The sequence below is a fragment of the Apodemus sylvaticus genome, chromosome 8 (assembly GCF_947179515.1).
Source record: "Apodemus sylvaticus chromosome 8, mApoSyl1.1, whole genome shotgun sequence".
Taxonomy (NCBI): Eukaryota; Metazoa; Chordata; class Mammalia; order Rodentia; family Muridae; genus Apodemus; species Apodemus sylvaticus.
In genome coordinates, this window is record NC_067479.1 from 630,024 (window position 1) to 656,888 (window position 26,865).

A 26,865-nucleotide genomic window follows, 5' to 3' on the forward strand; every position below is an offset into this window, starting at 1 on the left:
TCAATTAGCTTTCTCTCTGCCTTATACTTGTAGATCAGGATGTAAATTGTCTGCTTCTGTTTCACAGTCATGCGTACCTACCTGCTGTCACGGTTCCCATCATCATGATCATGAATTCATCTACTGAAATTATAAGCAAGCTTCTGATTAAATGCTTTCTTTTTAAATTTCCTTGGTCATGGTATCTCATCACAATAATAGAAAAGTAACTAAAACTGAACACAACTAGCCCCACATTTTTCTTCCTACATTTTCTTGACACATCCCCCATCCCCAAACTCCATCCTAGCCAGCAATGAGATAAAGAAAAAGGAAGGTGGCTTTGCTGTATACTAATTTGGCCTCAGAGTTCCCAGTGCATGATATCTATCTGCACCTGCAGCTTTGACCATGTAAAACACAAAAGTATATATATATATATATATATATATATATATATATATATATATATATATATATATAATAATGAGAAAAGATGAGATTTGCCTTGAATTACCCAGTTAGTAAGGGCTTCGTGTGTTCAAATATTACAGCTCTGGACTCACCCAGCTTTGCCATGTTGCATTGTGTATACATAGGACTTCTTAATTGAAACTTTTAATTATTCACAACTCCCAAAACATGACCCACATTAAGGCCCAGCTTCTGTATCTCCTGTTTATTCAATGATCACTTGTCTCATATATGTTGGGGGGAAAGATATCTTTTAGAGTTTTGTTTGTTCATTTTATATTCATGTATGTGCACATATGTGTATATGGTATAAATGTACATTTGTTCATATGTGCACCTGTGTTTGTGTGACTCTTAGACTTGTAGACATATAGATCCTTCCAAGTTAAGTTTTTGTTCTGACTATCTCCAGGGCAGTATTCCGTTCCTGGGCACCCATGGCCTATGTGCTTTAATGAATGGTTGGAGGTATAAATTCTTTTCTCTGACTACGAAACATTTTGTTCCCACTTAGAGGTTATGTGGGAGTAGATCATTGTTGCCATCAATATTGTTGTAACCTACTTTATGCTGTCCTCTCAGAGATTTGAAATTTTCTTTGAAGTCTGATTTGGTTTAAAGTGCTGTCTTTCTGGAATGACCTCATGAACATATCTTTTTATGAAGGAGCTGCCATGAGAAACAGCCAACACACTGTTCTGTTTTTTTTCTTCTATAGAAAAACAGACACAAAGGTTTAATGAGAATCCTCTCAACTAAGCACTATTCTGACCCCTGGGATGGTTTTCTTGGTGCTACTGTTTGAGAAGAAGGTTTTTGTTATCGAACAGCTATTCACAGATTAGAATACTAACAAAAATGCTTAAATCTTAGAAAAGTTCTGGAATTGACATATCAACATCATTCTGACATAAACCAAGATTTGTATCAGAACTTTAACACAGTGTTCTATAATTAGAGATGCAATGAGTTTCCCCTATTTTTGCTTGTATATTTTATGGCCTATAAATAATTTAATGCAAGAATATTAAAGATGGCTTGTTAAAATTTACAATCAAGGATCTGAGAAAATGGCACAATTGATAATGTGTCTGCTTTAAAGTGCAAGGACTTGAGTTGAATCCGCAATACTTACATTAAAAAACCACATATGTACAAACACATGTGCACATATGAAAAATGTATTTATATTCTATATATACATAAACATATACATGAATATAAAATGAAAAAAACTCCAAATGATACCTTTTCCGCCAACAAATACAACGAGTGATCATAGAATAAACAGGAGATACAGAAGCTGGATATTGGTGCAGGGTCATGTTTTAGCAGGTATATAGACTTAAGGGATAATTTGAATTAAGAAGTCACATGCATACACAAAGCAGTATTGCAAAGTGAGTGAGTCCAGCCACTTTGCTGAAGTTTATCAGGTCTAAGAGTTCTCTGGTAGAATTTTTGGGGTTGTTTATGCTATCATATCATCTGCAAATAGTGATACATTGACTTCTTCATTTCCAAATTTTCCCTTTAACCTCCTTTTGTTGTCTAATTGTTCTAGCTACAACTTCAAGAACTATATTGAAGAGACAGGGAGAGAGTAGGCAGGCAGTCTTGTCCCTGATGTTAGTGGGATTGTTTTAAGTTTTTCTCCATTTAATTTGATGTTGGCTGTTGGTTTATTGTATATTTGTTTTATTATATATAGGAATATGCCTTGAATTCCTGATCTTTCTGAGCCTTTTAACATGAAGGTGTGTTGTATTTTGTCAAAGGCTTTTTCAGCAACTAATAAGATCATCGTGTAAATTTTTTTCTTTGAGTTTGTTTATATAGTGGATTACACTGATGGAGTTCCTTATATGGAATCATCCCTACATCCCTGGGATGAAGTCTACTTGATCATGGTGCACGATGGTTTTGATGTTTTCTTGGATTCAGTTTGTGAGAATTTTACTGTGTATTTTTGCATCAATATTAATAAATGAGATTGGCCTGAAATTCTCTTTTTTGGCTGGGTCTTTGAGGTTTAGGTAACAGCATAACTATGGCTTGGTGGAACAAATTTGGTGGTATTCCTTCTGTTTCTATTTTGTGGAATAGTGTAGGAAGTATTGGTATTAGTTCTTTTTTAAAGATTTGATAGAATTCTGCACTAAAACCATCAGGCCATGGGCTTTTGGGGGTAGGGAGATTTTAATGACTGCTTCTATGCAATCATTATGGTATTGTTGACACAGTTGATCTGATCCTGAGTTAACTTTAGTACCTGGTATCGGTCTAGAAACTCATCCATTTCATCTAGATTTTTCAGTTTTGTTAAGTGTAGGCTTTTGTTGTAGAATCTAATGCTATTTTTGAATTTTCTCACTTTCTGTTGCTATGTCTCCCTTTCCATTTCTGATTTTGCTAATTTGAATATTGTTTTGGGGTCCTTTAGGTTGGCTAAGACTTTATATATATTGTTGATTTGCTTAAAAACTAGCTCTTAGTTTTGCTGATTCTTTATATAGTTATCTTTCCTTTAAATTAGTTTATTTCATCTCTGAGTTTGATTATTTTCTGCTGTTTACTCCTCTTGGGTGTGTTTGCTTCTTTTTATTCTAGAGATTTCAGATATGCTATAAATTTGTTAGTGTAGGATCTCTCCAATTTCTTTATGAAGACACTCAGAGCTATGAATTTTCCTATGCTTTCATCATATCCCATAAGTTTGGGTATCCAGTGCCTGTATTTTAGTTAAATTCTAGAAAGTCTTTAATTTCTTCCATGACCAAGTTATCATTGAGTAGAGAATTATTCGGGTTCCATGAGTATGTGGCCTTTCTGCTGTTTTTATTGTTATTGAAGACCATGGTGATCTGATAAAATGCATGGGGTTATTTCAACCTTGTAGCTGTTGAGGCTTGTTTTGTGTCTGATTATATTCTCAATTTTGGAGACGGTCCCATGAAGTGCTGAGAAGAAGATATATTCTTTTGTTTTTTGTGTGAAATGTTCTGTACATATCTGTTAAATCTGTACATATCTGTTAATTCCTTTACATGTCTGTTAAATGTTCATAACTTCTTTTAGTTTCACTGTGTCTGTGTTTAGTTCTGTTTCCATGAGCTGTCTATTGGTAAGAATGGGTTGTTGAAGTCTCTCACTATTATTGTGTGAGGTTCAATATGTGTTTTGAGTGTCGGTAATGTTTCTTTTACAAATTTGGGTGCCCTTGCATTTGCAGCATAGATATTCTGAATTGAGATTTCTTTTTTTAAATTTTCTATAGTCTATGTTTACATTCCAAATGATTTTCCCTTTCCCGGTTCCCCCCTCCCCATAAGTTCCCTAAGCCCTCTTCCCTCCACCCATTCTCCTATCAACCCCCTCCTACTTCTCTGTCCTGGTGTTCCCCTACAATGCTGGAACAAGCCTTTTTAGGATCCGGGAACTCTTCTTCTTTCTTCTTGGAAGTCCAGCATTGCAATAAGGACACATGCTCCACTATTTTCATAGCAGCCCTATTTATAATAGCCAGGAGCTGGAAAGAGCCCAGATGTCCCTCAATGGAGGAATGGATACAGAAAATGTGGTATATTTACACAATGGAATACTACTCAGCAATTAAAAACAACAAATTCATGAAATTTTTAGACAAATGGTTGGATCTGGAAAATATCATGCTAAGTGAGGTAACCCAGTCACTAAAGAACACACATGGACACAGTCACTGATAAGTGGATATTAACTCAGAAACTCTGAATACCCAAGACACAATTCACATATCAAATGAATTGAGATTTCTTGGTGGACTTTTTTTTTTTTGATGAGTATGAAGTGTCCTTCCACATCTCTTTTGATAACTTTTGGTTAAAAGTTTATTTTGCTGGATATTTGATTGGCTACACTCTAGCTTGTTTCTTTGGACCATTTCATGGAAAAATTTTTTCAAGCCTTTTAGTCTGAGGAAGTGTCTTGGTCACAGAGGTGTGTTTCCTGTATGCAGCAAAAGACTGGGTCCTGTTTATGTGTCTAATTAGTTACCCTATGTCTTTTTATTGGGGAATCGAGTATATTGTTGTTGAGATATAAAAAGCAGATGATTGTTAATTCCTGTCATTTTTGTTGTTAGAGATAATAATATGTTTGTGTGGTTCTCTTCTATTGGGTTTGTTATGAGATGATTAATTTCTTGGTTTTTCTTGGGTGTAGTTTCATTCCTTGTGTTGGAGTTTTCCTTCTACTACCCTCTATAGGGCTGGATTAGTGGAAATAAACTGTTTAAATTTGTGTTTGTTATAAAATATCTAGGTTTCTTTATCTGTGGTGATTGAGAGTTTTGCTGGGTTTAGGAGCATAGACTGGCATTTTTGTTCTCTTAGGGTCTGCATGACATCTATCTAATATCTTCTGGCTTTTGGAATCTCTATTATGAAGTCTGGTGTCATTCTGATAGATCTGCTTTTATATGTTACTTGGGCATTTTCCCTTACCATTTTTCATATTCTTTCTTTGTTCTGTGTATTTAGTGTTTTGATTATTATATGATGGGAGGAATATCTTCTCTGGTCCAATCTATTTGGTGTTCTGTAGGCTTCTTGTATGTTTATGGCCATCTCTTTCTTTATGTCAGGAAGGTTTTCTATGACTTTGTTAAAGATGTTTTCTGGCCTTTCGAATTAAAAATCTTTACTCTATTCTATTTCTGTTATTCTTTGGCTTGGTCTTTTCCTTGTATCCTGAATTTCCTGGATGTTTTGGACTAGGAGGAGTTTTTTCTACTTTGTATTTTCCTTGACTATTGTGCTAATATCTTCTATGGTAACTTCTATGCCTGAGAGAATCTCTCTTATTCTTGTATTCCATTGGTGATGCTTACATCTGTAACTCCATCTCCAGGGTTGCCTCATTTGGTGATGTCCTTATTGTTTCTATTTTCAATTTTAGCTCCTGGATGTTTTTGTTCAGTTCTTTTACCTGTTTTATTCTGTGTTCCTATATCTTTTTAAAAAGGTATTTATGTATTTCCTCTTTAAGGGCTTCTATATGTTTACCTGTGTTCTGTGTTTCTTTAAGGGAGCTATTTGTATCCTTCTTAAGGTCCTCTATCATTTTCATGAGATGGGATTTTAGGACAGAATCTTGCTTTTCAGGTATGTTAGGGCATCCAGGGTTTGCTGTGGTGGGAGAACTGGGTTCTGATGGTCCAAAGTGGTATTGGTTGCTTATGTTCTTGTGCTTGCCTCTTGCCATCTAGCTATGTCTTCTGTTAATTGGTCTCCTGTCTATGGCCTGTTCTTCCTGTAGCATTTCCCTCCCATGCACATGTTTTTGTGTCAATGGGTATGAGAGGGGGTCTAGAGCTTTTGATCTCAGAGCCTGGTTATGTCAGACCTCCTGCCATTCAAGCTATCTCTGGGTATGGGTGGGGGAATGGAGGCTGAAGTACCAGATCTGCTCCCCCCACCCACCACCACCGTGCAGTTGTGGACAGGAAGGTTGATCCATTCTGTAATTTCTTAATGCTATAAAATCTATAGACGGTATAGTGCTAATGTTGAGGCAGAAAGTCAGGGTAAATTTGGTTTTACAAACATAGTAACATAAATGAAAAGAGAAGATAAGCATGGAGAAATGGAAGGCACATGATGAAATTTCATCATCATTATTATATAGCTTTTAATTTATATATATATTATTAGTGGGGGTGTGATAAAAAGATAAATTAGTTGGAGTTAATTTTCTTCAATTTGGGTCCTGATGAATTAAACTCATATTGTCAGCAAGCACTTCTACATGCTGGGCTATTTTGCCAGCATTACAGTTTTTAAATATCACTAAATTGCCAAGCATATTGTTAAGCCTTGGCACTGTTTATATAAGTCTGCTAGAGATGTCTTGTGGAATGTGAAGGCCTGGGACTTATACAAACATGAATTTTTCTCACAATTGTAGAGACTGGAAGGCTGATGCCATGGTCTTAATCGTGTTGGTTTCTTCAGAGCTTCTCCTCGTGACTTGTACATGGCTACTTTTCCCCGTGTCCTCACATGGTCTTCCTCTGTGATACTTTCTGTTCTAATATCATCTTATAAGGACATCAATACTCCTGGAATGAAGTCTGCCCTAAGGATCTCATTATAAATGACATGTCTGAATGCTATGTCTTCAAGTGAACTAGAACTATAGTCTGTGATTGGGTAGTCACAGAATTCAGCCTCCCTTTGAGTTTCATACCATCACACAAAGTAAAAATAAATATCCTCAATGGAATGTTGGTGTCCATCAGCAGTACTTGAAAAGCACCAAGTCTCAGAGGTTAAGAATACTTGTGACCATTGTGGAGGACCCAAGTTCTGTTCTTACCACAAAATCCAGGGAGTCATTCCCAACAACTTGTTACTTGGGCTCCAGGGTATCAATACAATCTTCTAGCTCTTGCTGGCATTTGAACAAATGTGGCAGGTAAATTCTCCATCTGTCTGTCTGTCTGTCTGTCTGTCTGTCTGTCTGTCTGTTTCTTTCTCAGAGACAGAGAAATAAAAATAAGAATAAACTTTTCTAAGTTCTCCATCATTGAATATATCAGAAAATGCTAATTTTATTTAACTGCAGGAACACACAACAGAAAACTGCTGATAGGGGTTTAAAGTGAAATTGTTTTCTATCAGTGTACATATTAGATACTCTCCCATCACAAAGCTTGCTTAACCCGTTTTACAGATTAATCTTGTATGTAAATGACAGTAGGAATCATCTGGAAGCACCCAAAGTCATAGAAACAAAACAAAACAAAATTTGCCCATGCTACAGCATATATTTTAAGTTTCATTCTCTCTCTCTCTCTCTCTCTCTCTCTCTCTCTCTCTCTCTCTGTCTGTGTGTGTGTGTGTGTGTGTGTGTGTGTGTGTGTAATTTGGAAATTTGAGAATACGTCCATACAACCAAGTACTTTTTTTTCATTTATAATCTCAAGTTCTGTTTTACCAAGCATCTGTTGTGTGAAGAATAGTAGTTTATTCCTACAAACAGTTAAAAATGAGACTTTGGCAGGTCATTCCTTAATTAAGAAAAATGAGACAAAACATGTTTTAATCTTTCTAATGCTTAATATTCAAAATTCTTAGTATGTTCATGGATGCTCAGAATGGCTGAGTATAGACTAACATCTGCTTTGCCTACCATTTTCTGAAACTCTCTAAATCTGACATCCCAACCAAACAGTCTTCAAAAAGCACTCTAGATTTCCTTGTATGAAAGACATCTGCTTAGTTGACAAGCCTCTGTTTTCTTCTACCACATAAATCCTGGACAGGTCTGTCTCAGTTCAAGCAGACTTCCACTGACTACCTGGTTTGGAATGATGATCACTATTTATTAAATGATAACATCTATTTATGTCTATGTCACAGTTTTCTGTGAAGAATAACCATCCTTGATCAGTAACATTACATAAAATGAATCACTAAGTAGATTTTATTGATTCAGTTTTTATTTAAATCCAACTTAATAACCACATAAAATTTTATATTTCTTAAAGACAAAAATACCTCAAAATTACCAGTCAGCAAATGTGTTAACACTTAAAAAAAAAAAAGCACTAAGTTACTGAATTAAATGAAGACTTTTTAACTACTTGACACACATGGTACACAGATACTGAAAGATTAGTCTGAGATTTAAAACTGTTAAAAAAAAAAAAGCTGAGTTCTTGAAGCCTGTTTTAGAAGTAAAGGAACCAGGTGTATGCATCTGCAGAGCTAAGTGGTATTTTGGAATGTGACATTTAAAGTCTTATTTTTTATTATCTTCTTTTATTTTTTTCATTGTGTTGAGGGTCAGCTCCAGGCTTCTTTGACCTCCTGGCTTCTCTAGCTTCTTGATTTTCTTCTAAGGTTGTGGCAGATTAACTGTAGATCAAAAAGGCTTTAGGATAAAGGGGAACTTAATTTCATAAATGTAGTTAAAAATGTAGAAATATAAAAGCCCTTAGAGATAAGTCACCTGCCATTTTTAAAGTGTGCCCACATGGACATTTCAAGTGACACATTTCCTACAATTATTCTCTATTTAGAAATTAACATATATAGAGTTGATACCAAAGACACAAATGGTGAACTCAGTGCAAGGAAAGGAAATTAAGACAATGACGCCAGATATATGTGATGCAGGGGGAAGAGAAAACTGCTGTATTGTTTGTTTTTACATATTTTTGAGACTGTCACACACAAATACAATATTTACATCATAATGATTTCACATGCTCCAACCTCCAATACTTTCCATGTTCTTTCAACTCCTTCTCAACTTCATAAACTTTTTCTTCTTCAATCACTATTGTTATGTATACACACATGTATTTATCAAAATAGACTGCTGAGTCTACTTAGAGTAAATAGTCTATTTAGAATTATAGTTTGCATGTGTGTGTGAGCTTGTGCATGTTGCCCACATGCATATATATATATATATATATATATATATATATATATACATGTATATTTAAGGATAACTTGGAATTATTTAACTTATCAGGGTTACTGTTCACACCTAGATATAGAGCTACAGAAAAAAATGATGGTAACTAAAACATGCTGAGTTTTTTTTTAATCTAAATCCACTCCCCATTTTTTTCCTTCTTCCAACCTTGTAGCCTATAAACAACTTCAAACAGTGAGATTGTCTATCAGTCTTACTGTGAGCTAAAGCAAAATTTGAAATAGACAATTTATCTACAACAAAAAGAGGAATTTAAAGGGGAGATTGAATGTAGTTTCATGCATATTTTCTCCCAGACTTTAGCATATATAACTCCCAATAAAGTAGTCCTTGTATGGCCACAGATATGGTGTTACAGCTGAAGAGTTCTCAAAATAGTCTCAAACTTTAAACTGCTGCAGATAAATGTATTTTGAAACTTTGTTCAATAAGTGAGATCTGTCTGTTTTTATCAGATAGTTTGACAAGAAATAGTTGTTTTTTTTTCTCCTGATTTTCTCCTCACTTAACTCTTCTTAAATGGCAAGCTCCTCCTGATACAACCCCTAAAGGGGAAAAAGGCAGAGTTTGCATGCATGAGTATGTTATGGAGATTCTGGAGGCATAATTATGGAGGAGAAGTCCTGAGATCATCATATGGAGATGGAATTCCACTTCTAAAGTAAAAGCTGCTTTTGGCTCAGATTTGTTCTGTGTCTGTCTTAGGTTTCATTTCTATAATAACATACCTTAGAGAAGCAACTGACGGGGACAAAAGGTTTATTTTAACTAATAATTCATCATGGAAGGAAGTTCACCAAGGAAGGTATGGCTTCATGAGTACAAAACTAGACTGTCAGTTTGGGTCAGCAGTGTGACCACAGAGAGAGAACAGAAAGGAAGACTATGTTGTTTAAGGTCTGCTCCAAGTGACCCAGTGATGTACTTCCTCCAGCGAGTATTTTCCTTCTAATAGTCCCAAGACTTTCCTAAACAGAACCACCAGCTGCATACCAAGTGTTCAGCTACACGAGTCTATAAGGATACTTTACATTCAAACCACAACAGTAACTGTAGGTCATTTTTTAAAAGCAATCATGAAATTCAAGCAGGCATATTACTGATTCTTTCCTCAGTTTCTCTCTTGAATGCTCTCAGGATCAGGGCATCTATTGTGTTGTGGAATAGTTGACTCTTTATCTTTTAGGCAGCTCAGAGTATTGCATCTATCCTAATGAGTTTCACCTGGAATTAGCAATGATCAAAGAAGATACTGACCATTTCTGGATACTACTCTAATTTGTCCTAATTCTGTATTCTGAGGCAACATAAAAATTTTTGTACTTTCTCTTGCCATGACATCCCCATAAATCTGAAGATAACCTCTCACCATCCTCAGAATAAACATTTTCTAGAGAAATTATTTCAACACCACCCATACCAAGCCAGTCTCTTCAAATATGTTGGTGTCTGTCACTGTGTACTTGTACTACAAGTCCTGAGTAGTCCTGAACATCGTTGGTAGGCTGAGAGAGAACTGAATTCCATGTTTTAATACTAAGAGCTCAATTCCCTTATTGTGTTACTCTTAGATGAGTAGCACTGTGCCTTGGTTTCCCCTTATGCATAGTGAGGCTAACCTTCCTCAAAACTGGTAGGAATATATTATATGAGTTAATAAACAATAAAATAATCAGAATAATTTCTGGCTCAAATTATGTGCTTGTAAAATAAGAGACATTGGTCTTTTGACTGATAAATTTGAGAGTTCCTGTTTTAGAAGCCTTTTTGTCTAATGATATCATATGGTGGGCTGAGGCTTGGAACAATTGCCAGTAATATGCTCTGGCTATGAGTTACTTTTTGCACCTAGTAAACATCCTGGAAAAAGTAGATGCACAGCAGATTCTTACTCAACATCAAGTTAAAAACTATGATTTCTGAAAATATGCATACCTAGAACCTGAAGTGAATTTGTCCTCTTATTTTTCACTGTGAACTGCCCTATCACCTCTAAACTGTACAGTACATTTTTAGTGGCTGATATTCTATAAAGGAAAAACTAAGGAAACTTTTAGGACCTGTCATTCATTTTAAGCCTTAATAAATAAATATAGTAGAGAGGTTATTTATAATAATAAAATATGCAGAGGCTTTGGTTTTCTGAGTTGTATTATTACATTTACAAGGAATGGCACCAGTTAACCAATGTGTTTCTCCTACAAAGTGATGCTTGGAGTATATGGAAAGAAATTTAGTGGGGAGCAGAACTTAGATATCTGTACCTGGTTTACATGGAAGTGTCCTTGAAATTTTAATCAACACCACTTTCAATTGCCCATACAGTCAACTCTACCAACTCTTTAGAGATTTCTGAGTATTTCTAGATATGAGCAGGTAACATGAGACTTACTCTCTGAGATTGGTTACTCAAACATGTGATACTGGTCAGTGCTTAGGAATTTGCAGATCATTCTGTTCACAAGCAGTTATAGGCTTTAATTTGTCCACTGCTATGCATAATTTTCTAGACAAAATATATTCAAGAGTAAGCTTCCTATTCCTAAAGCAAAACATGTACCAAAAACTTGACAACATCCTTTCATGTGTCTGTTTTCATGGTTCCAGTTCATTGCTCCATACTTATTCTTAAGAAAACCTGAGTCTATTTATCAGCTTTCCTGTTTTCCTGGTTAACTCTACCACTTGGTTGCAAGATCACTTTTTATCAAAAGGCTTTGGGCACTGAGTGTTAGTAAATGATAACACATTTTAAATCCAGTGGATACCTTCCAGCTCTTAGGTCATGAAAATCTAGTGTTTCCAATAGAAACCAGTTCCTGGAGAACCTCTTAAAATGACAGGTCTGACTAGCTATTGAATACCTTGAATGTCTGTTTTTCAAATTCTTTAAATTTAGGAAATCTCATTTTTCATTTCTAAAAGAAGTCAGTGATGCTGTGTGGTATCATTCTGTATTAAATTCAATACTTTAAGCCTCAGACTTGTTTATATATCCTCACTGATTTTCTATTTATATTCTTGTTATAGAGAACAAAGTAGAAATATCTTAGTATATTCTGAGAATTTTATATTACTCCTTGTAATTCTGCTAGTTTATGATTTTGATATTTAAAGTTACTAGCAGTGAACAAACATCTAAAGATTGTTCTACACTTTTATTTGGATGGATTGACTAATTCATCCAGAATTCATTCGCTTTGGTATATTACAGCAGGTGTTTTGTCAGTTTTTAAAAATAAAGATGTTTCATTTTATTTACTATTTTATTATTTATTTTGGTTGTGGTTCTGTGAGTCACAACTAGGACTTTAGGCATGTAAGATATGTGCTCTATAATTATGATCTTATTAATACAGATTGTTATTATTGTGTATTGTTTCCAATCCTGTACAATGTATAGTTTCAAAAAATTTGACAGATTGATAGTGCATATAGATAATAGATAAACATAAGACAAAAAGATAGATTATGTCAGACAGATAAATGATTGATGGATGATAGATAATGATAAATGATAGATAGGTAAGATAGAAACAGAGACAGAAAGTAGGTAGATAGATATAGATGATTACACTCCTATATACTTGATATTACTCAATAATATTTTGACATATTGAACTTATTTATAGACATGGTCTCATACAATAACATCCAACTTAATTTGTGTAAGCATATTCTGTGTTGTGTGTATAGAGACAGAATCACAGAGAATGTATTTTTCAGAATATATCCCATTCACTAAATGGCACAATTCTCTTTATGGGTAATACTTATACAGATATTTATATATGTGAAGGTTTCATGGTATTAAATATTCTACCTGTTTCCATCATCGCAAAAATTTGCTTGAGCCCCTTGTACTCCCCTTCAACTTTAAATCCTCTCTTTACTAATATCCAACTGCAAAGCCTACTCAAGTGATTGTGCAGCAACTTACATGATTATGTAAACAGAATTATGTAGTGGGTACAGTTATTAGTACCTAGAATTATATTAGTAAATAGAATTATGAGTAGGTGTATTATGAGTATATACCCTCTATCAGTCATTTCTTTTTTTCTTTTTTTATTTATTTTCTATATTCTTTGTTTACATTCTAAAAGCTTTCCCCTTTCCCAGTCCCCCCCCCCAATATGTCCCATAAGTCCTCTTCTCTCCATCCATTCTCCTATCTTTCCCCCTCCCATTTCTCTGCCCTGGTATTCCCCTACAATGCTGGATCAAGCATTTCCAGGATTAGGGCCCTCTTCTTCCTTCTTCATGGGAATCATTTGATATGCTAATTGTATCTTCAGTATTCAGAGATTCAGGGCTAATTATTATCCACTTATCAATGATTGCATTCCATGTGTATTCTTTTGTGATTGCGTTACCTCGCTTAGGATGATATTTTCCAGTTCCATCAATTTTCCTAAAAAAATCATGAATTCATTGTTTTTAATTGCTGAATAGTACTCCATTGTGTATATATACCACATTTTCTGTATCCATTCCTCCATTGAGGGATATCTGGGTTCTTTCCAGTTTCTGGCTATTATAAATAAGGCTGCTACGAACATAGTGGAGCATGTGTCCTTATTGCATGCTGGGGAATCCTCTGAGTATATGCCCAGGAGAGGTATAGCAGGGTCCTCTGGAAGTGCCATGTCCAGTTTTCTTAGGAACCACCAGACTGATTTCCAGAGTGGTTGTACCATTTTACAATCCCACCAGCAGTGAAGGAGTATTCCTCTTTCTCCACATCCTCGCCAACACCTGCTGTCTCCTGAGTTTTTAACCTTAGCCATTCTGACTGGTGTGAGGTGAAATCTCAGGGTTGCTTTGATTTGCATTTCCCTAATGGCTAATGATGCTGAGCATTTCTTAAGGTGCTTCTTGTCCATACGAATTTCTTCAGGAGAAAATTCTTTGTTTAGGTCTGTACCCCATTTTTAATAGGGTTATTTGGTTCCCTGGGGTCTAACTTCTTGAGTTCTTTGTATATATTGGATATTAGCCCTCCATGGGATGTAGGGTTGGTGAAGATCTTTTCCCAATTTGTTGGTTGCTATTTTGTCCTTTTGACGTGTCCTTTGCCTTACAGAAACTTTGTAATTTTATGAGATCCCATTTGTCAATTCTTGATCTTAGAGCATAAGCTATTGGTGTTCTGTTCAGGAACTTTCCCCCTGTGCCTATGTCCTCAAGGGTTTTCCCCAGTTTCTTTTCTATTTTCTCAGTCATTTCTTTATGTGCTGTACCATCCTTCAATGCGTATAACTCAGTTTGCTTATACATTGATTTAATCGATAGGCATTTGGGTCATTTCTATTTTTAGGCTATTATGAAGAAAGCAGCTATGAGCATTCATGTATTGCCCTATGTGAACACATACATTTATTTATGTGGGCTAAAGACCTAGAAACAGTATATGATCACATAATATGTTAATGTTGAACATTTTCACATTCTAAAAAATAATTTTCAAAGTGATCAGGAAATCTACTCTTCCCATTATCCATTTATGAGGGCTGCAATTCATCTATAATCTTTTCAGTGATCTATATGATTATCTTTTTTTATTTTTTAATTATTATATAAAATGTTCTAATTCATCTTTTCTGTGATGTACTCATGATTTTACTTTTTATTTTCATGGTAGATGTCAAGTCCTTATTTGTTTCCATTTTGTTGCTGAACATTGTCTGGTAAAAATACTGCATTACATTTGCCCATCTATTTGTGAATTTGTTTCTTCATTTAAACTTTAAACTAGATGCAAAATATGGTAATTTCTTTACTTAGCCTGTGGATTTTGGTTTGCATTCACAAATTTTGTTCCAATATCTAAATCCAAAATTTGGAGATTTAATGAAGTAAAAAATAATCCTTATTTATATAAATGGATTGTGTTTCTGATGTCATATACTCACCACAAAACAAGTAAGTATATGTACTTCTAAATTTGGTAAAATAATGAAAACACAAAAATTCTCTTTTGCTTAAATGATGTTGTGATAAACCTGTAGTATATGCATAGGTGAACACTTAAACAGCTAAAAGGTTGGGTCATAAGAACATTAATATGATGTGGGCCTTCTTTGACAGCATGTAGAAAATATACTTCAGTAAAACTGCAATTTTCCTTTCTTTTCTCCTGATATTTATACCATTATCATGCATTTTGCTTTGGATCTTTTAATACCAGTTTCTGTTATTGCTATGATGAAATAACTGACACAAGCAGCTGAAGACAAGATTTGTGCTGGCTCACAATTTGTGAGTTCATCATGGTTCACAATATCAGTACAGTTCATCATGGTTCACAATATCAGTACAGTTCATCATGCTTCACAGTGTGAGGGAACACAGTTCATGGTTGAGAAGGCAGCAGGACAGTGAAACCACTGGTCACACTGAATCTTCAGTCAGGAAGCGAGACAGAAATGAATACTGCTGCTTGACATATTTTTAGTCTTTTACATAGTCTGAGACCCCAGCCTGTGGACTGACTTAGGATGAATCCCCCACTGTCCATTAAAACTGTCTAAAAGTTCCAGGTAGTGGTGGCACACACCTTTAATCCCAGCACTTGGAAGGCAGAGGCAGGCAAATTTCTGAGTTTGAGGCCAGGCTGGTCTACAGAGTGAGTTCCAGGATAGTTAGGGCTACAAAGAGAAACCTTGTCTCGAAAAAAAAACAAAAAAGAAAAGAGAAGAAACAAAACAAAACAAACAAACAAAAAACACTGTCTAAAAGTGCCTTCACAGGCATACCCAAAGAAAGTGTCCCCATGAGGCTTTAAGTCCCAGTGAACTGTCAATTTTCAATGGCCATTACATCTTATAACTGTGGCTTCACATAAATTATTATTCTGTATTAAATTGTCAGCATTTTTAAAAGATGCAAGTAAGAGTAAAACATTTGCATATTGACCTGCACAATTGTCATCTGTTGGGTTCCTTTGGATCCATGTTGCTATCTGGTCGTCCTGTTCCTTGTCCTAAGGGAGCTCTTGTAACATTTCTCAAATGGAAGGTCTACTGAAAAAATTCGTCTGAACTTTGAATTTTGAGTGACATTTTCACTGGGCTTAGAATCTTATGGTAACTGCTTTTCTTTCAATACACTAAAGGTTGCTCCATTGTCATCTTATTTAAAATGTTAAAAACTGTCTCTTTATCTGTGGTTTCAACTACTGTATTTTCTGCTGTGGCTCAGTTTTTCTCACTTGTCTTGAACCAAGAAACACAATATTAGGATTCATACAGCTGTTCAAACCTTTCTGATAATACTTTTTATAAATTTGGACATTTCTATTATTCTCTCTACCTTCCTGTCTCTTGACCTTTCCTCTTCCTTCCTTCCTTCCCTCCTTCCCTCCTTTCTTTCTTTCTTTCTTTCTTTCTTTCTTTCTTTCTTTCTTTCTTCCTTCCTTCCTTCCTTCCTTCCTTCCTTCCTTCCTTCCTTCCTTCCTTCCTTCCTTCCTTCCTCCCTTCTACCCTCTTTCCCTCCCTCCCTCCTTCCTTCCCTCCCTCTTTCCCTCCCTCCCTCCTTCCTTCCCTCCCTCCCTTCCTTCTTTCTTTCCTTCCTTCCATGCTGTCATACTGAAACTTTAATTAAACATAGAAACTTTCGTGAAGTTGCTATCAAAACTCCTTGAAGCTCTGGTAATTTTTAATTTTCTCTTTTTTAATATTTTTATTTTCTATATTCTTTGTTTACATTCCAAATGATTTCCCCTTTCTCAGATAATTTTTTTTCCTTTGACTTTCATTTGGAATTATTGCTACTTTTGTGTTCTAGGGTTCATTATTTTTAAATAACTTTTTAAAATTTGATTTATTTAATATATGAGTGCTTTGTTACATATACATCCACAGACCAGAAGAGGTCATCAAATCCACTTATAGATGGTGGCAAGTCATCATGTCTTTGTTGGGAATTGAATTCAAGACCTCTAGAAGAGCAGCCTATGCTCTTATATACTGGGCCATTTCCCCAGTCCAGAGTTCATTATTTTTCATTCTTTAATTACCAACTTGTCTTTAATCTCATACAATATATATATTATATATATTATATATATTTTATATATATATATTATTCTATGTGTTGTAGATGTTTAAAAATGTTATGTGTGTATATGTTTTGCTTGCATGTATGTATGTGTACCACATGCATAGCTGGTTCATGTAGAGACCAGAAGAGGATTTAGAATCTTCAGAGACTGAATGTACACATAGTTGTAAACTACCATGTGGGTACTGTGGTAGAGCCTGGGTCCTCTGGAAAAGCATCCAGTGCTCTTTACTACTGAGACATTACTCCTGACTTTATCCCTAGAAACCCCATTAGGGTTGTTTTTCTTTCTTCTAACTATAAATAGAAATCAAACTTAGGGAAACAAATCAGGCCTTGATGTTTTCTTTGTGGGGTAACTAAGCTACCCCACAGTTCCTAGCTATACATACCGTTTAGATCTCGCTTTCAAGATTTGTAATGTGGGACAGATTCAAGGTTGAAGTTGTTTTTTTCCTAATACTGGAGAAAGATAATATTTGTTCTTTGTTCAGAGCCCTGTGAATTACGAAAATTTTCAGGGTGACCGTGATTTTCAGTTTCGTGCATCTGACACTCCAATACCCCTCATATATTTAATGCTTCTTTTCAGCCTCAGGTTCTTTCAATGTTAATGACTAATTAGTTCTCAGCTGTATATTTGAGAGAATGTTCTGTGTCTTAGACGTTTTTCTCCTCTTTATTATTCTGTTAGCATCTCCCAGTCTCCACAGATGCTCATTTTCTCCTGCTCACTTTAGAAGGAGTGTCAAACCCTTTCTGGGTGTGCTTCTATTCAGCATGTCCTGCAAGAGTCATAAAATGTTACATTCTGGAGAGAAGGCTTCTCTGCACAGCTTTTCCACTGTTTCAGGATGCCTGCCTTTTATTTCTAATAGTCAATGGGTGTTATCATTCAGCCTTTTGAGTCTGTATGTTAGGTATGGGAAAGCACTGCTCTTCTTATCCTCTCCTCTCCCCTCCCTTCCTCTCCTTTATCCTTCTTTGTTCTCCACCTCTTCCCTTCTCTTCTCCTTCCTACTTCCTCCCTCCCTCCCTCCCTCATCCCATTCTTTTCTCCCTTTTCTCTTCCTTTCCACTATGGTCATATATTCATTATGCATGGCATTGAATTTCATGGGCCTCTTTCATACACATGTATCATGTACTTTAAGTACATCCTTACACTATCCCTGTTGCAATGCCTCTGCTCTCCCATTTCTCATCTCTTACCCCTTCCATTAGTTTCTTTGTTTCTCTAAACATTTTCTCTTATACTTTCATATTATATACACATCCATGATTTGATATATTTCCATAAAATCTAGGATCCCTGATGACTTTCCTATAATTATTTAGAGAGGGTTACCACCAAAGTTTGTGAGGCACTGTTGAATACTCCATCCAAGTTCTTATCCGAAAAGGACAGTACAGGCACACATTATAAGGTGTCATTCTAGAATTTTAAAATAGCAGCTAAATTGCATCTAAAATGTCTTATGATCTACACTTTTCATGAAAATTTAAGTAAAATACGTAGTTATGTACTTAGCCTTCTGAGAGATATTTATACTCTTTAACTGCAGCATAGTCCTCTCTAATACTTATGATAGTATAAGCCAATATAAATGTTTCCTGCAACTATCTTGAGTCTTTTAGGATGTGGTGTTGTTGTCACACTAACAAAGACTCTGAGAGTAAATAATCGTGTCTGTCTGTGATTGCTGAAGCTCGTATGAGTGGTACATCAGCACACTGAGGACGACAGAGTGCAACACTGTTCTGCTCTGCATGTGTACTCCATTGTGTAGGCCAGGCATGAATAAAATTGAATAAAAACTGGGAATTCTGACATAATGCAGCATCTGAAAAGTTTACTTGGAAATATACTTATCTATATAAGTTTATCTGATTACTCAGTGGTTATCATTTACTTAACTATGCCACAGGAACACTGAGTGTTTTCACTTAAATAATCAATATTTAAAACTTACTGTCTTTAAATTTAATACTATAAAAGAAATATATCACAAGGACAAAAGTAAAAAGTACTCTAATACAATTTTTATCACATTTTTACAAAGATGATGAAGCAAGTTTTAGAAAATCTCATATGTAGCCATTACATTGTCTAAATGGAGAGGACATTAAGGACTGTAAGAGTTTTAATATGTTTCTAAAATGTTAGTATATTGCAGTTATAGAATATATGTAGAAATTACTGTTGGGAAAAGGGTGCTTCTTAGGAGAGTTCCAAAGATTTTTTTACCCTGGCACTTTCAAGCACTGGATATTTGGCCAGCTTTTGAGAATTTAGCTTTAGCTCCTTGAAACATTATAATCTAGGTTGTGTCTTAGAAATATGGAACATGTACTAAGTAGGATTACTGAATGTCATGGGTGTATATATGCAGGTGTGAGAACTTGTTTGTATGGGCATACATGCAGATGTATATGTAGGTGTGAGTGCCCTTGAGGTCAGAGGTTAATAGCAGATGTCTTGCTCTATCACTTCTCACTTTCTTCCTTTACAACAGCGTCTTTCATTGAGTCAAGAGCTCAACCTTGTTGGCTAGACTGGTGGCTATCAAACTCTAATGTTTATCCCATGCCAATCCTCACCTAGAGCTTGCCTGACCACACCTGGCTTTTATGTGGGTGCTGGGGATCTGAACTCACATCTTCAGGCTTGCACTCAAAAATCTCTTTTTTATACACTGAAAGAAGCATTCTTACTGTCTACCCTCCCTCTAATGATTTCCTCAAACATATCTGCTTGCCCAGGGTTCTCATGTCTTGTTAGTATTATCCTATATTTTACCAAAAGGCATTATCCTTTTAACACAATTGTTTTGGAAAACTCAATTTATATTTTCACATTTATCTTTATATCAAATAAGCATTTCTATTCAGATACCTAAGAAAGATCTTTAAAATAATGTATTTTCCAGAGCACTAGTTAGAACTTGTATAGATATTTTAAAATGGAGAGAAAGCATATTTGATTCAATATTCCCTGAGCATCTATTCCTTGAAAATCATACTAATAGGCAGTCATGAAGAAATATGCAGATATCAAAGGATTTATAGTGTTTTATTGAACACATTCATTTAAAACTATTTGCTGGTGAGTCTTTTACATTCAATGTACAACACAGAGATGCAGGGGTGCAATAATAGCTTTTCTTAATCATCTTAAAGCTCAAGGCTAACATCTCTACACACACAAGTCAGGTTAACAAGAGAAAAGCATAAACAATCTTCTAATTAAAATCTTGTGTGGTATGGAATCTTCAGACATGAAGACCTGTAGCCCTAGTGAAACCTATTTCCATATTGATAAAGGAATGTGACTGGACAAAAAGGTACACTCTTCTGACAACACACTGAGGTATTCAGTGAAGATTTGTCTTCTTAGCCTCTCTATGGAGCTTTCTTTCCTTCTGGGTGTGATCTAAAACTCTGAAATGATAGGTTTAGAGGAAATAGGAATTTGATCATCTGAAGTTGTTGATTGCTTTGTAGGAAAAAGGTTCTGGATTCTGCCACCCAGTTTAGGAAAGGGAAATTCTGGTTTATATTATTCACTTTGAGGGAGGATAGTCTTGGAGACAGCAGTTTTAGAGAAGATTAAAGACCTCATAGAACTCACCCTATCAAAGTACCATGCATGGAAAACTGCACTCTGAATCCCTACTCCCCACCCTCTACCCCCACCCCCACCCTCTGCCTGACCCACAGAGAAAGCTCTTTGAGAATAAAACCAATATGCTCTGCCTGACTTGTTTCTATAAATCTGACTGGGGAAGAGAGGACAAAAACATAAATACATGTACAGTAAAGCTGGGATCCTGTGGGCTGTGGAAATCAGAACCTCAGTCCTGTAGCACAGGAAGCGGGATTAGCTAGTCTTGGTAGGAGGTCTTTGAAGGGGTACAATCTCTGACTGTAAGCATCCAGAAGGAGGAAGCTGTTGTCAATACTTCTGTATGTGTCACACTTGCATATGGATCAGAAGAAGGCTTTGCAAATTTCCATGGGTCTGAGGCATCAGGGTCCTTGTCATAAATACACATCCACTCAGAACTTCCTCAGATTCCCACATAAAACTATTTTATTTGGATTTGATTTTCGTTTGTGAGAAACAATTTAACAAAAGAGGGTTTATTCTGTCTTGTATTTTAAGGAGATACATTCCAACACAAAGAGGAAGACATGTTATTAAGAGCAGGATGGCCAGGTAGTCACATTGCATGGACAATCAGAAAGCAGAGATTAAGCAGGAAGTGGGACTACCTATCCCACCACAAAGCCTGCCCATGATGACTCACCTCTCATCAGCATAAAAGCTCACCCTCCTAAAGGTTCAATAACCTTAAACAGCACTATAAGGTATGAAGCAAGTGTTCAGGCACATTAGCTTGGCATTTCCTGGGCAAAGGGCATCATTCTAGAATGGCTGGAGGAAGGAATGGATTCTCTCAGCAGCATTGCATTTATAGGTGGAAGAAAATGAATATCATCCCAAGAGATAAGTGTGAGTATACATGAAATTTTGTGTGGCTTACTGATAGTTATAATTGTCCTTAGTGCCTTTACCATACCCTTTTCATCAGACTTCTAGAAGTATTCAGGACATAGTATCTGATAATTTATAGCTTTTGGGAAGAGACTCACAAAATGTTTTTCTGCTACTAAGAGTGACAAAATCTACTTAGATCTGCCACATTTCCCCCATAGGCATATTCTAGAAACTGTTTTTATCCTGGGGAAAAATGTATGTATGTTTTTATAGCTAAAGGAAGAATCATGTTTAATAGCTTCCAGGGCATTCAATGAGAACCAAATGTATCACCCATCAGCACAGAACATGTGAAGTGACACATCAATGTATTTACTATAAAAAATGTACAATGTGGTGAACATTTTTTCACTATAAACAGTAATTAAAAGCATGCATATCATCAACTGGTTTGTCCTGGCTACTCTTTTGTCAATATACATATTGTAAGAAAACAGCTTAAGACAGTGATTAATTTAAATGGAAGCTACTTCTGAGAGAGTAATTTTTCTAATTAAAAACAATGGGCATTTCCCACTCTATAGTCAGGCATTTAGACTCATTTGCATGTCTTTCAATTCTTAGTGTTGAGAGGAAATATATTACAAAGCATTTTTTTTCTTGATTTAGACACATAAGTTTTCATTGTGTCTGTTTTAATTAATGTTCATAATTTTGTGGAAAGTGTATTTTCTATTCTTTTTTTAATTGATATATTTTTTATTTACATTTCAAATGATTTCCCCTTTTCTGGGTCCCCACTCCCCGAAAGTCCCATAAGCCCTCTTCAGTCCCCCTGTTCTTCCATCCACCCCTTCCCACTTCCCTGTTCTGGAATTCCCCTATACTCTTGCACTGAGTCTTTCCAGAACCAGGGGCCACTCCTCCATTCTTTTTGGACATCATTTAATTTGTGGATTATGTCCTGGGTATTCAAAGTTTCTAGGCTAATATCCACTTATCAGTGAGTGCATAGCATGATTGATCTTTACCTCACTTAGTATGATGTTCTCCAGCTCCATCCATTTGTATTTACTGAGAATGCATGAGAAATCCCACACTGGTGAGATGATAGATAAAGGGAGAAGACCATTTGGCAATGAAGAAGCATAGACAGAACAATAGGTGGACTATGAAAACAACTTGATAATGTGGAGGCAGATGCTGGTCACATTATAGTCAAATCATAGGTAGAAATTCCTTTTGGCTGGAGTTGAAGATGAGGCTAATTACAGAGAAAATGGTAAGGGTGGGTTTTTAGAAGTGTGGTCCTGCCTTATAAAACTGGTGAAGGATTAATAGGGGTTGAGATAGAAACTAGGAACTTAAAAACTTGTCCAGCTACAGAGTGCTATGGATGTAAACTTTAAATGACTTTGATACTCTCACAATTCCATCCTGGCTTTGTCTTTCCTGTTTGCTTGTGAGTGTGTTGGTTGAGACACAGCTAGGTATGATCATAGAAATGGTAGCACTTCTGTTTACTTTCTTTTTTATTAAAGAGTTTGATTTTCATTTTGTTTGAGGTATATAAGGCACTTTAGTTTAATTGTTCCATTTGTAGAGGCCACATAGCCTGGCTGTTGAGAGGGGAGACTGAGTGTTCATAGTCAGCCTCCAGTCTTGTAAATTCTGTGCCTTTTGTAAAATTATTTTATTATTCTCTTTATCAATTTCCTCATCTTTGATTTGACTTCCTCTGAAGTAGACTCAGTGAAGATTTAATGAATAAACGAGGGTCTTCTTAGAACAATGCTTGACATCCAAGGACATATGTAGTTATCAGTTTTATACAAACAAAAATACCAAGTTATGTGTAAACAGGTACATTCAAATTAGATTGCTTTTTATTATTAAATGGACACTAGAAAATATAATTTTGTGTTTTATTGTTAATCCCACAATAGGAATGAAGTATGATTCATAAGGGCTCACTGTGTGAGTAAAAGGGAAGCTGTGTGCTAGGCTATAGAATCCTCCTACCTTGACTGATCTATTAAACTAAACTCTGGCTAGAATGTGGGGCTATTTTAAAATAAGTTCTGACAGAACACACAGGATTTTACAGAACAGTTGCTGGACTGTAAAATGATCTGTATATGTTCACAGGCACTAATAAATTCTTCTAACATTTTAGCTATGTGTTTGTTTGTTTGTTTGTTTGTTTTTGAGACAAGGTCTTATTATGCAGTTGTGGTTATCCTGGAGCTCAATATGTAGACCAGGCTGAACTTGAACTCATAGAGAACTGCCTGCTAGTGCTTCCTGAGTGCTGGTATTAAAGGCATGTGTCATCACACCTTGTTTACTTACACTATTTTTCTTTTTACCAATGTACAGATAAGAGCATAAGAAATGTAGGCAATACCAAGTACAGGACTGCCATGGATAAGACATATTGAACAGATGAATGTGAGGCTATAGTTTTTTTTCTTTAAAGCTAATGCTCATCTCAAAAGTATGGGATTATAGAAAGAGTTAGGAAAGGGGAACCATGATCAGAATATATTGTATGGAAAAAGCATTTATTTTCAATAATCAAGAACAAAACACAACAATAGAAGCAACATGGCAATTAATATTAAAGCAATAGTTAATCTTAATTTTCAACCTGACCTTATTGACTTATCTAAGTAACTGGTGGTTCCTCTTTCTGGTTATATCTGTGAGGGAATTTCCAGAAAGGATTAACTGCAGGGGAACATGTATTTTGAATGTAGGCCATATCATCCTATGACAAAACAAAAGAATGAAAAAGACAAAACAGAATTATGGGATTAACTAATTAATTAATTATGGTATTATGAGATTTTGATTTTTTTGTAATAGAAGGTATTGATAAGTTATTTCTTTACCAGTGAAATAAACCCATTCAAGCCAGATTGTGTTAAATGCAGGTTGATTGGAAGCTGCTCTTGGGTGAGTTCACTGACTCTAAGGACTAATGCCAAGGGAGTTGCCATGAGAAGGGAGAGAGATGGAGTGGAAAGAGAAAGAGAGAAATGGGCATGTGTAGAGAAGGAGAAGAGAGGGAAAGAGAAAGAGAAAAGGGGTAATAAAAATGTCTAGATTATACAGGGGAAGAGCCTCTGGGGAAAGGGTAGCCCAGCACCTGGGCTAGAAAGTTCAGTGTTGGAGACAGGTAGGGACTGAGAGATGCTAGGAGAACCTGGAGGTCATGTCTGCTTTGACATGTAAAACATGCATTTCAGTCCCTTGTCCCAGGGTTCAAAACCAAACAGTTATATATACAATACAGCCTTAATTATCACTTAGATATCTCTTTTTTACAATTAGCTTTTTAAACACACTTGTCTTCTGACATGCTTGTTAAGTGATGTTATCATACCTCAATGTTAGTTCACTTTCCAGAATGTTATTTGTGTCCAATTCATGATCCCAGCTATGAAGTAAATGTGCTCAGTGCAGCTGTATGCGTAAAAGCAATGACTGGGCTTGATTTGTCTTTTTCATTTCTTAAAAGCTAATCAAAATCCCAGAGCTGTTCTGTTGGGGGCAAATCTCCCTGTTTGGCCTGTTTGTTGTTTCTGTTTGCCTGTTGGCTAGTCTGTAGTTGTTAAAGACTATGTGCTGGATTGTTCATTGCATCCTGTAATTTGGACAGCACAAACAAATTTGCATGTTCCATTCAGCTGCTGTGGAGAGAAGCCTGTTGCCATGGTAAGAATTATAGTGCCCCATATTTGATATGCTCCCAAAATGAGGATGCCCTTTGCAAAGCCACATACAAATATTTATTTTCTTAAATAGAGTTGGCTTTTAGGGAAACACTGAATTACCAAGCAGCTACCTTTTCTCAAAGTTATTAAATGAGAAGACCACAATACATAACAGATACAATACATAGTATAACAGAATACCCTTCTGTTATAGTAAATGCCCACTTCCCTTTACTTCCATACCTGATGTCCAAAAATCAAATATATACATATATACATACACACAAATATACATATATGCACATATATACATATACATCATATATATCATATACATCTTGATGTGTATGTATAATATACACACACACACATAACTTGGCTGTTCTTTTCAGTTATGCAAATGAAAAGCTTGATTGTTTCATTTACAACCTAACTAGTACATTGTACTAGAGCTGACTCCTATGTTGATTAATATATTGTATTTTCTGTTTTGTTTTGTATTGTTTCAGCAGTGCTGGGTGCTGCACATGCAAGGCACCCACTGCAGCACTGAGCCAAGCCCAATCTTCCTTTGATCCTAGGCCTCACTTTGAGTTCAGAAGAGGAATGTCTGACTCTTGTCTGTGTCATTAATAAATACCACAAATCCTTCCATGCAAGCTAGGGAAGTTGTCCAAACTGGGGATTTTAGTAAAGATGCACATCACATTTTAATATATTATTTTAAAATACAGTTTTCTCACACTTAAAGGTTGTCAATTTAAGTAAAATGAAATCTCCATTTAAAAACTTTAATAAAGTTTCTGAGTCATTCATTTGCAAACTCTTGAATTGCCACCCTGAATGAAAGAATTAGTTTATAATTATTAGGGGTTAATAGAAAAATTAAACTAGTGATTTAATCAGTTTAACCATCTAATGGATAATGTAAACATACATGCTAGTCTCATGAAATGCTCTATTTTCTGAAGCTTATTATTATGCCTGCTTTAAATGTGGTGGTTTGTGTAGTCTGGATATCATGACCCAGACAAGTCTGGGAGGTAGAAATGTTCACCCTGTACAAAATGTCTTCTGAAAAAGAAACAGGAAATTTTTTTAAAAGAAGTGGAACAACCCAACTTTCTCTTGCAGCCTTGTGAAGCTGATTACCCCTATATTTGTCTTTCAGATCCCCAGCTCAAGGGCATAGTGACCAGGTTATATTGCAGGCAAGGCTACTACTTGCAGATGCACCCCGATGGAGCTCTCGATGGAACCAAGGATGACAGCACCAATTCCAGTAAGTGACAAACTGGGTCTGCTACTCAAATGGCTCTGTGAGATGAATTTGTAAATGCTTGGTTCTGTTGGCTTGGTTTTAGTTGCCCACTAAAATGCATGTATCATTTCATTGAGACCACATGCATGAGGGTACTTATGTAGAAGGAGGCACTTGTGGTGTCAAACTGAGTTTTTGTTTTTACTTACCTACTGGTTATGTCCAGAACATCACTGTTCATCTCCTGATTATAAGAGTTAGGAACACTAATGCATTAGTATAAAAGTTAATGTCTTTTGCATAAGGGCAATCTTAAGACTCTGTATATATAAACACATTGTATAAAACATTTGATTATCTTATACAATAGGGTCTGTGTT

At 35.7% G+C, this 26,865-nt stretch overlaps 1 protein-coding gene across 4 annotated transcripts in view; it reads left to right on the forward strand.

The window, feature by feature from the left end:
• Fgf14 (fibroblast growth factor 14) overlaps positions 1 to 26,865 on the forward strand; it is a 755,593-nt gene that overhangs the window by 546,137 nt on the left and 182,591 nt on the right. For 2 of the 4 annotated variants that reach the window (XM_052190815.1, XM_052190817.1), the window contains exon 2: positions 26,396 to 26,506. The exons of 1 other annotated variant lie outside the window; for it this stretch is intronic. In XM_052190815.1, coding sequence (XP_052046775.1) covers positions 26,396 to 26,506 — 111 coding nt within the window. Of the gene's footprint in view, positions 1 to 24,277; positions 24,313 to 26,393; positions 26,507 to 26,865 lie in introns of those variants that run through there. One more of the 4 variants, XM_052190819.1, reaches the window with a different exon arrangement.